General features: G+C 37.3%; 1 protein-coding gene across 1 annotated transcript; it reads left to right on the top strand.

Annotated features, from left to right (window-relative positions):
• The first annotated feature begins 10426 nt into the window (after positions 1 to 10426).
• LOC124927264 lies at positions 10427 to 11460 on the top strand. The gene is made up of 2 exons (XM_047467657.1): positions 10427 to 10994; positions 11387 to 11460. The coding sequence occupies exons 1-2, from the start codon at positions 10427 to 10429 to the stop codon at positions 11458 to 11460; spliced, it is 642 nt and encodes a 213-aa protein (XP_047323613.1).
• Positions 11461 to 12284: the final 824 nt, after the last annotated feature.

Raw genomic sequence — 12284 nt, 5'->3', positions numbered from 1 at the left:
ATGAATGTAAGAGAATTTTCCTCACATTACTTGTTTTGCAGGTACATCCCTGATGGAATATTCGGCGCACTACTAGTGATGTATGGCCACGATCCTTGTGCTCAGAACTTGCTGTGTACAATGGAGGCTTTCCAATGGAAGAGTGCCACGTATCATTCTAAAAGATTCGACCGTTAGCTCCTGCTCAGTATTTAACAAATCTCAAGGACAACGGACAATTTGTCTCACGAACTGCCTTAAGAGAACTGCTAACCTTACGAATTTTCCAATCTTGAGAGAATTCAAGCCTTTGAATATTCATACTATGAAGCTGCTTTCTGATTGTACTGTGTGTGAATCAAGAGAGAGCTAGAATAAAAAAACACCTTTAGCTGAATGATATTCTTTATCTTGTAATTGAACAGAAAGTGTTATGTTCAATAGTGAGCTAAGTGTGTGTAAACTGTATTTGATTCGAATCATATTATAGTGAATCCTTCCGGTGGTTGGAAGAAGGGGTGACGTAGGAGAGTTTCTCCGAACATCCATAAACAAACTGCTGTGTTCTTTCATTTCTGTCATCTTTTCATATTTATCTTGTGATTCAAACCCAAGTAAACAATTCCTCCTTGAATCTATTTCAAGTGTTTATAAGTGTTTGCGTAGAATAGAAAGCGAATTAAATCCCTAACAAGATTTCTTTCAAACCATTTTTCATAAGCCTTCATCCTTAGCCAGACCCCCACCTCTATCGATTAAGCTGATCCTATCAATTGGTATTAGAGCACTTGTTTCTATTCTCAAGCATCAAGAACCTGAAGCATGTCTATCATCAATGAAATTCCTATTTTGTCACGGGACAACTACGAATATTGGATGATAAGAATGCAAGCTCACTTGGCTGCTCTTGACTATGATATGTTGAGCGTTATTACTGATGGCCCCATAAAGATTTCGAAGCCAAGAAATGAGTGGACTACTGAAGATAAGATGACCAACAACCTGGATAATGTCGCTAAGAATATTTTGTACTAGTTGATCAACATGAATATGTTCTGTGAGATCAAGTCCTGTTCCACTACAAAAGAGATATGGGATAAGCTTAATCAGATCTACGGCACAAGCACTCAAGCAAAGAAGAACCAGAAAGCGTTCATGTGCAGTGAAAACAAATCCAGATGGGCTAACAGTGATTTAGAGGAGTCTCTTGCCGAAAAAGAGAACGAAGCTGTTACTTGTTTGATGGCAGATGACCAATCTAAGGTAAACGATATCTCTGCACCAGAATTTACGAACAAGGAGTTAACTAATGCACTCAATGAAATGGCTATTGAGTATAAGAAGTTAACTAACTCTTTTTATGAAATGAAAGTCGAATATGAATCAACTGTTCTTTCCTTCAACAAAGAATCTGAATCAAACGTTTTTGATGAAAACTTAACAGAGATCTTTTCTGAGAATGAGATGCTCAAAGAACAGATTCAAATTCTTTCATCTGAAAACAAGAGATTAAACTATGTAGTCAGTGCATGGACAAGATCTGGAGATGCTGTCAAACATCAGATTAGTATGTTGAAACCACCTGAATCTAGATCCGGATTGGGATATTACAGCATTGACCCTAATCTGTCCTGCAAAAAATCAAATTCTCCAACTAACAAGTTTAAGCCTATAAACTTTGTCAAAGGAAGTATGACTGACAATGAATCTGATCCTATTCATGAAGAAGTTGCTTTCAAAAATGAAATAGCTTATGTTCCACCGACTGTTAGCTGGCTTAAGAATAAGCTAGAAACAACTAACAAGTCTGGCAATCTAAAACCTGACTCTAAGTCAAGGAGTTTTAAAATAAAGTCTTCTTCAAAAGCTAAAGGATCAGTGGCTAACAGAAAGTCGTCTGTTAAGTCAAAAACATACGCATTAATTACAGCACAAAATGGGAAATCCATCAAAATAACTTAAATATGGATTCCTAAGGGACTGATTGACCGAGGACCCAATTGAAAGTGGGTACCAAAAGATTATAAATATCTATTTATGTAGGTACAAACAAACGAAGGACTGGAGGAATCTGTATGGTATCTTGATAGCGGATGTTCCAGGCATATGACAGGAAACAGACGGCTTCTTACTGATATATCAGATTGCTCTGGACCTAAGATCACGTTTGGTGACAATATGAAGGGTAAGACCACGTGTAAGATTATCCATGGTAATCTAACTATTAATGACGTGCTGCTTGTTGACAATCTGTGCTATAATTTAATCAGCATCAGTCAATTATGTGACAATGGTTTGTCAGTAGACTTTCAAACTCATGCATGTTTAGTTAAAGACCAAGATGGAAACATTTTATTGACTGGAAGTTGAGTAGGAAACTCATACAAAATGTATTGGCAAAAAGAGTCTTCTGATCCTATGTGCATGATTGCCAAGAATGACCAGAAATGGTTATGGCATAAACGTTTGAACCATTTGAATTTTAAAACCATCAACAACATTTGTTCAAACAATTTAGTTATTGGTTTGCCCAAACTTCAGTTTTCAAAGGACAAGATATGCACTGTTTGCCAGTTAGGCAAACAGGGCAGATCATCGTTCAAAAGTAAAGGGAAATCACAATCCAGCCGTATCCTAGAACTTTTACATATGGATCTGTTTGGTCCAATTCCTGTGAAGAGTATAGGAGGAATGAAATTTTCCTTGATTGTTATTGATGATTTTTCTCGATTTACATGGGCTGCATTTTTACCATCAAAAGATAAAACTGCTGAAAACTTGATTAGAATATTTAAAGGAATTCAGAATTAGAAATCTTTAAATATTACGTGCATTAGAAGTGATTAGGGAACTGAATTCAGTAACAGATACCTATCATCTTATCTTAAGGAGACTGGAATTAGGCACGAGTTGTCTAGTGCAAGAACTCCACAACAAAACGACATTGCTGAGAAAAGAGTGAAAACTCTGAAGGAAGCAGCGAGATCTATGCTTGCTGAATCAGATGTACATCAGAGGTTCTGGGCAGAAGTCATTAGTACTGCCTACTATACACAAAACCGGTCAATAATTAACAAACGTTTTGATAAAACTCCCTATGAACTGTACTATGGGAGGATTCCCACAGTTTCTTATTTTAAGATATTTGGGTGTAAATGTTTTATCCATAACAATGGAAAGGTTTATTTGACCGCTTTTGATGCTAAAGTAGATGAGGGATCCATGTTGGGATACTCATCAGTAAGCAAGGCTTATAGAGTTTACAACAAAAGAACACAGTCTGTTGAAGAATCCCTCCATGTAGTTTTTGATGAACCTGTTGAGAGCAAATCTAATGAACCCATTGATCTTGCTGACAGACTAAAAGCGACTAGTCTTGAGTCTGTAAGTGAAGAAGAAGAAACTTTGGATAAGCGGATGGCTCTGTCTGATCCAGTGGCTGATCCGGTTGAAGTTATACCAGACGTACAAACTCCTTTTCAACAAGAAGTTGAGAGTTGGGATGTCGCGGTGTCACCAGTTCAGATGAACAATCCCCTTGGATCCAATTTTAGATGGAACATAAATCATCCACCAGAACTGATAATCGGAAATCCTTTTTCTCCTCGAAGGACAAGACGTCAACTGATGGATGAAATGGCCAACTCTACATTTATTTCTCAGATTGAACCCAAGAAAATTGGTGAAGCTACAGTTGATCTAGATTGGATTAATGCTATGCAGGAGGAGTTAAACCAATTCGCGAGAAATAAAGTGTGGTATCTTACTCCTAGACCAATTGACAAGTCAGTCATAGGAACAAGATGGGTCTTTAGAAACAAGCTTAGTGAAGATGGTTTAGTCATTAGAAACAAAGCTCGTTTAGTTTCTCAAGGATACAGACAAGAGGAAAGTATTGATTTTGATGAGTCTTTTGCACCAATTGCAAGACTAGAGGCAATCAGAATATTCCTAGCATATGCATCATTTAAGAATTTTAAAGTCTTTCAAATGGATGTGAAAAGTGCATTTTGAAATGGGAAATTAAGTGAAGAAGTATATGTTGAGCAACCACTTGGATTTGTAGATCATGTCTTGCCAAATCATGTTTATAGGCTTGACAAAGCATTATATGGTCTGAAACAAGATCCTAGAGCTTGGTACGACACTTTAACCAATTTCTTGTTTGATCATGACTTTGTTGTTGGAACTGTGGATAAAACCCTGTTTAGATTTAATAAAGATTCTCACATTCTACTTGTTCAAATATATGTTGATGACATTATTTTTGGTTCAACTAACCCCAAGTTATGCGAGAAATTTGCTAAGCTGATGTAGGACAGATTTGAAATGAGCATGATGGGAGAATTGACATTCTTCCTTGGGCTTCAAGTCTGTCATCTAGAAAACGGAATTCTTATCAAACAAGCCAAATACACCAAAGAACTGCTAAAGAAGTTTGGTTTAGAGAACTGTTCTGCAGTAGCTACTCCAATGAGCTCCTCTAGTGAATTGGATAAAGATGAAGGTGGCCAAAGTGTCGATGTAACAGCATATAGAGGACTCATCGGATCCTTGCTGTATGTAACTGCTAGCAGACCAGACATTCAATTTGCTATTGGTGTTTGTGGCAGATTTCAGGCTGATCCTAAACTTTCTCATTTTACTGCTGCTAAACGTATTCTTAAATACTTAAAGGGAACTCAAAATGTGGGACTGTGGTATCCGAAGGATTCCAGTTTCAATTTAATCAGTTTCTCTAATGCAGATTATGCAGGGTGCAAAATTGATAGAAAAATCACAAGTGAAACTTGTCAGTTCCTTGGAGATTGTCTAATCACATGGTTCAGCAAGAAGCAGATGTCAGTCGCTAAGTCTACAGCTGAAGCAGAGTATCTTGCAGCTGGAAGTTGTTATTCTCAAGTTCTGTGGATTCAACAACAGCTCAGAGACTATGGGATTGAGGCTGATGAATCTCTAATTTTCTGCGACAACACAAATGCTATCGCAATCACCTACAATCCAGTTCTGCATTCTCGGACAAAGCACATTGAAATCAGGCATCACTTCATCCGAGAACACGTCAATCATAAGCAGATTCATCTTGAACATGTTCCTATAGATCAAAAAACTGCAGACATCTTCACGAAACCCCTACCGGAAGCTAAGTTTTCTCACTTTAGAAACATGTTAGGTCTTGTTGATCTTGATTGATGTGATTACGTGCATAAATTAAGGGGGAACGCATTGTTCAAAACTCAACTGAACAGACATGAAAGACAGAGGTCTTAATTTGTCCTAAGGATTCAGAGTTTGAGAAACAAAACTACTTAACGAACGTCTACCTTAGCAGTTTCATCTTCATCTGGAATTATTGTCTTGGTTGTTATAACCTGCTCGGTTAGACGGATACGTCTAGTAGACGGATAGGTCTAATATACGTTAGACACTTTTACGAGCAAGAGGATATCACGTCTAACCATACACGCGTGTCTCACGTGGTGTTATTGCATAATTAGACGTAAACGTATAATAGACTGATTTTCAAAAGAAAGTTGAAAATGTGAAAAGGAGAATAAACGTCTAACTACTGGTGTAATTGGACTCTTCATCTTCTAGCTAGTTGGACAGTTGTCCTTTGCTTTCCTCTGCTCAAGTTTATTTTCCCGCTGAAAATTAAATTAGTCATTCCTCAAAAGAATTGAAGACACGTGTCTCTCAATATACAAAGAATGACTAATATTTCTGACAACTTTTGCTTGTACACTTAGTATTAAATGTTCAGTTTCATGCTAACATTAAATGATACGTTTATTGGGAACAGACTTTGGGTTCTTGACGGTAGGAGTAATCATTAGAAAATTCCTACACATTAGGCATTGATATTTATGGGGTTATTCATTCTAAAGATTAGAGCTCTTCCAAATCCCTCTCTCTCTTGAATTCGAATCGTTTAAACCCTTGTTCATCAAATCGATTCAAGTGGATTTTAGATCCGTATCCACTCTACAATCTCCAGTAATGCATAGGATGTTTGAGTCTCTAAAAGACTTTGGGCTGAGAAAGTTCCTCTCTCCTCATGAACTCTATCATGAACAGTTGGTTCATGAATTTTTCGAAACCGCTGACTTTTATCAGGATAAAGTTATTGCTGGGGTCGTGATGGGCCAGATGATCTGCATCACCGAACAGTCTTTCGGTATGTTTTTCCAGCTTCCAAAAGTAGATATCGATGAGTTCTCAACCACTCCGCCTGACCTAATGATTACAATGATGAAAGTCTTTTCTGATTCCCCTCTAGTGGACATTCATGGAAAGAAAAACCTCCTGAAGGTTGAATTTACTCTTTTTAGCGATATCATCTCGAAATGTCTTCTCTCCAAAGAGTCTTCTTATAAGTATTGTACGAAAGTCTTTCAGATAATGGTGGCTATCACCAGGGGTATTCCTATCAACTGAACAAGCTTCCTCTTCGGAAATCTTGTCAGAATGGTTGTTGCTCGGAAGACTATCTTTGGTTTTGATGGTCCTCTTAGCTCCCTTCTTTGTTTCCTTCTGAATGAACCCGGTAAGAGTTTTCACCTTCCCTCTAAAATCCTGAGCAACCAGAAGGTTGTTGATTACATTCAAAGGGTGGAGACGCTCAAGTCCAAGAAAAGGAAAAGAGAAGACTCCAACTCCCCTCTAACCGCAATCTTAGAAATCTCTTAGGTTGAAGTCTATCCTTTCCAGAGTAAAGTCTAGGAAGAAGAAGAAGATTATAATGGAAACTATTTTCATTTAAGATGAATATTTTTGAAAAATCTGTTAGCAATGCTTTGATGTTAACTTATTTAGGTTAATTTTTAGAACAAGTTTTTTATGTTTCTTCTGAAAACACTCACATTTGGTTGATTATTAATATGATATTTTTGTATGCTGAATTTGCATGTAAGGATTTATTTTATTTATATGATGAATGCATATTTTGGTATATGTATGCAGGTTTCCAATTTCTTCATCAAAAGGGGGAAATTGTTGGGTCAAATTATTTTGACTAAGTGTTGAAATAATTTAACCATTGAGATTTTGATGATGAGATGACTTATGAGTTTTGATGCAAGTGTATTGAAATTATATTTCATAAGACTTGGCTCTAATGAGGGTCATTAGACCGATTTTGGCATTAGATGCATGGAATTAGACGTACAGTCTAACTCAACGGAGTTAGACGTGTAGTCTAATGAATGCATAGAATTAGACGTATAGTCTAACTCAACAGAGTTAAACGTGTAGTCTAATGAATGCATAGAATTAGACGTACAGTCTAACTCAACAGAGTTAGACGTGTAGTCTAATAAATGCATAGAATTAGACGTACAGTCTAACTCAACGGAGTTAGACGTGTAGTCTAATGAATGTATAGAATTAGACGTGCAGTCTAACTCAACGGAGTTAGACGTGCAGTCTAATAAATGCATCGAATTAGACGTATGGTCTAATAGATATTCGGAATTAGACGTGCAGTCTAACTCAACGGAGTTAGACGTGCAGTCTAATATAGTTGCAATTAGACGCAAGTCTAATGTACACGGAATTAGACATGCAGTCTAACTTAATGGAGTTAGACGTGTAGTCTAATATATTTGCAATTAGACAGATATTCTAATATGTGCGGAATTTGACGTGCAGTCTAACTCAACAGAGTTGGACGTGCAGTCTAATAGATTGTGAAAGTTAGACGTGAGTTTAACTTCTTCAGATTAGTCTGCGGTAGAACCGGAATTAGACGTGCAGTCTAACTCAGTGGAGTTAGACGTGTAGTATAATGGTTATGGGATAATTAGACGTGTAGTCTAATTAAGTGAAAGTTAGACGTGAGTTTAACTCCTTCAGATTAGTCTGAGGTAGAACCGGAATTAGACGTGCAGTCTAACTTAGTGGAGTTAGGCGTGTAGTCTAATAGTTTTTGGATAATTAGACGTGTAGTCTAATTAAGTGAAAGTTAGACGTGTGTCTAACTCATTCAGACAAGTCTGAGGTAGAACCGGAATTAGACGTGCAGTCTAACTCAGTGGAGTTTGACGTGCAATCTAATGGTTATTGGATAATTAGACGTGTAGTCTAATTCTATTAGACTAGGCGGTCTAATAGACTCTATTATTAAAAAGTGATGTTTGATTTCATTAGACTGATTTTCACAGTCCGTCTAACTGAAATACGTCTAATGCACAGCTTAAGCAGTATGCTTGAAGGTAGCATTTATCTACCCACGTGCTATAGCTGTACCCTACTCCTGCTCTACTTTCTAGTGAAGATCAGTACAACAACTATATGCATCCAACCAATGAATGCCACGTAATAGAATGTTCCTCACATTACTTGTTTTGCAGGTACATCCCTGATGGAATATTCGGCGCACTACTAGTGATGTATGACCACGATCCTTGTGCTCAGAACCTGCTGTGTACAATGGAGGCTTTCCAATGGAAGAGTGCCACGTATCATTCTAAAAGATTCGACCGTTAGCTTCTGCTCAGTATTTAACAAATCTCAAGGACAACTGATAATCTGTCTCACGAACTGCCTTAAGAGAACTGTTAACCTTACGAATTTGCCAATTTTGAGAGAATTCAAGCCTTTGAATATTCATATTGTGAAGCTGCTTTCTGATTGTACTGTGTGTGAATCAAGAGAGAGCTAGAATAAAAAAACACCTTTAGCTGAGTGATATTCTTCATCTTGTAATTGAACAGAAAGTGTTCTGTTCAATAGTGAGCTAAGTGTGTGTAAACTGTATTTGATTCGAATCATATTATAGTGAATCCTTCCTGTGGTTGGAAGAAGGGGTGACGTAGGTGAATTTCTCCGAACATCCATAAACAAACTGTTGTGTTCTTTCATTTCTGTCATCTTTTCATGTTTTATCTTGTGCTTTAAACCCAAGTAAACAATTCTGCCTTGAATCTGTTTCAAGTGTTTACAAGTGTTTGCGTAGAATAGAAAGCGAATTAAATCCCTAACAGGATTTTTTTCAAACCGTTTTTCATAAGCCTTCATCCTTAGCCAGACCCCGTCTCTATCGATTAAGCCGATCCTATCAATATATGTTAAACTGCTAAGTCATATCAAGTATATTAATTAGTTTAAATTTAACAAGAAGGTTTTGTAGTCTAGTGGTAAGCACTCATGCTTATCACACATGTGGCCATGGATTGAATCTCACCGGCTACAAATATTATTTAAAGTTTTTTGCTATTTCAGGGAAGTTGAGAAAAATACTGAAATCTCTATGTAGGTGAGATCGGCAAATTCGGTAGACGAGATCGACTTAGTAGTGAATGTCGGTTTGGTAGTTTGACTGGTCAACCGACACTTAATACTCCTGAAGAGGAGATCAGTCAACCGACATTTAATGAAGCATGACCGGTCAATTAAATGCCTTCAGTTTCGGTCATAATTGAGTTACGGTTAATTATAAGCTTCCGTTAATTAAATACCTTCAGCTCCGGTTATTAAATGCCTTCAGGTCTGGTTATTAAATGAACAGCAGGTAACTGTCAGATGTCCAATTATGTTTTGTCTAAATCCAGAAACAACCTCTAGGCTTGTCTAAGTCCAGAAGCAACCTCTAGGCTTGTCTAAATCCATAAACAACCTCCAGGCTTGTCTAAATCTATAGGCAACCTCCAGGCTTGTCTAAATTCAGAAGCAACCTTCAGGCTTGTCTAAGTCTAAAAGCAACCTCTTTTCTTGACCAACCATTTAGAGACATAAATATGTCTGTTGTCATATTTCCATTATAAAAGGAGGAAGCTGGAGAGCTGAAGAACGGCTAGACGCTCCAGGATGTGCTATCAGGTTACGAAGTTATAGAGAGAAAGAAAACTCTTGCGAGATCCTTTCACTCCTGAGAACATACTTTGAAAAATCTACAAAGCTATTGAGTGATAAGAACAAATTGTTAAGTTCTGTGTATTTACATATTTGTAAAAGTATATTACAATACTATGTGAGTGTTGTAAAATGAACATCGAGCAGTAAATAAGACTCGATTGTGTGGTTGAATATTCCTTAATGAATATCCTTCTCATTGTTTGAGAAGAAGGGGTGACGTAAGAGTTTAATCTCCGAACATCCATAAAATTTGTATCTTGTGTTCTTCATCTATTTTCGGTCACCAAACTAACCGAACCGGTCTTTCCCTCATTCTAACTGACTTATCTCCATTCTTACTTCTAACCGATCCGTATGTGTTGCTTCAGGCTAAAACAAACATTTCCGCCATTGAACCCGGTTCAAGAGTTTGTGACAGTTTGTGTAGTGTTAAGACCGATGTTAATTCTTAATTAGATTAGCGCCAACCGTTGTGTGCGTGTTTAAGCGGTCTCCTTTAGTTGGACCCCGGTCCCCTATCGGTGATCCCGATCCTAACAAGTGGTATCAGAGAAACTAGTCTCAATACTCAAGTAACACAAAGCTGGCAAACATGGCTCACAACGAGAAGCCTCTTATGCTGGAAAGTGAGGAATTTGCCGATTGGAAGATTCAGATGTATCTACATCTGATTACCATGGATGATGAAATTATGACAATCCTTAAAGAAGGTCCGATAAAGATCGAGAAAGAGAAAAGTGAATGGACAGCTAAAGATAGGAGAAGAAACAACCTAGACAACCATTGCATGAGACATATCTTCAAATCTTTAGACAGAAACACGTTTGGGAAAGTTAGAGAATGCAAAACGGGAAAAGAAGTGTGGGAAAAGTTGATCCAACTGTTTGAAGGTAGTGAACAAATAAAGGAGAACCAGAAAGAGCAGAAGGCTCTAATGGCTGCTGAAAGCAAGGGCAAATTGGCCGATAGCGTTTCGGACGACTCATTATCTAGGGACAGTGATCATAAAGTTGATACCTGCTTCACGGCTAAGAAAGAATCTGAGGTATTTGATCTCTCCTTTGATGATTTTACCCGAGATGATCTAATTGTTGCACTCAATGACATGGTCATTAAGTACAGAAAACTGTCGGAATCCCTTAATCAAACTATTTCAAAAAGTAAGTCTGATAGTTCAAGTTGTTCATCTCAAATCAAAGAGGCTGATGTTTCAATAAGTGAGATCTCATTTGAGAATGAGAAGCTCAAGGAAGAAATTACAAGCTGCAATGATTTAACTTCAAAGGATGAGATGATTTATGTAAAGTCAACTTCAAGCTGGCTGAAACCTAAAAGAAGGACAATGAGTTTGTATAGCAAGGAAAAACTTGACCGAAAGTCAAGAGATGTTTACCTAAAATCATCCTTTAAAGAATCATTAGCAAGTAGATATACTATACATACACACAACGGGAAATCCATCAAAATAATCAAAGTATGGATTCCCAAGGAACTAATAAGCCACAGACCCAAAAAAAATGGGGACCAGATTTTCTATTGTCTATGAATGTAGGTAAATCAAGACAAAAGTTTGGAAGAGACATCATTGCATCCGGACAGCCGATTGCTGACGGACACATTACATGAAGGGAACAAACATGAAGTGACTAACATCCTCACAAAGCCACTTCTCGAGCCTATGTTTTCTTCCCTTAGAAATATTTTAGGATTGTTAGATTCAATAATTCCTAAACTTATTTAAATTATAAAACCTGCCTGGTTTTGAATATTTATTCTAAATAATCAAAAAGGGAGAAATTACTAAGTATACAAAATTCTTCCTCAAATAAAGTTCTCCTTACACCAAACCGATTTTCCAAAAAACAGCCAAAAAAATATAAGTTCTTTAAACCGGACAACAATTACGAGTTTTGAATATTTATTCTAAATAATCAAAAAGGGAGAAATTGTTAGAACATACAAAACCGTTTGTTAGAAAAATTAAGATAGTTAATTTACTTAAGAAAACTAACTATCCAAAGAACTTAATTAATTTTAACTACATGTGCAGGCACATTCTCAACCACACCGGCCAAACCGAATTCACCGGACAAACCGAATTCCTAAGTTGAGTTATCCCCTCGGCTAAACAGAATCGGTTCAACCACATCCGCAGAAATCCAGATCGGTTTAACTCAGGGCTGACTTAAGTTGCAAACCGACTATGTTCGACTGGCTCAATGTATTGAAGATCTTAAAAGCCAACGGGCAGATTATCAGTTATGGATACTTTGAAGGTGACGTAATAATATAAACAAATATTTCTTGGGAATATGCAGAAGAAAGATCTGAAACAAGGCATGCGGCAAAGCTAATGATTAATGATGTTATCTAAGTCCACAAGCAATCTCCAAGGAACATGCGGCCGCCTAATGCACCGTTGCCATGTGTACATAAGACAAAGCGTGCAC

This window comes from Impatiens glandulifera, chromosome 1 (assembly GCF_907164915.1).
Source record: "Impatiens glandulifera chromosome 1, dImpGla2.1, whole genome shotgun sequence".
Classification (NCBI taxonomy): domain Eukaryota; kingdom Viridiplantae; phylum Streptophyta; class Magnoliopsida; order Ericales; family Balsaminaceae; genus Impatiens; species Impatiens glandulifera.
Note: the sequence above shows the minus strand (reverse complement) of the source record. Positions and strands in the feature narration are given on the sequence as shown.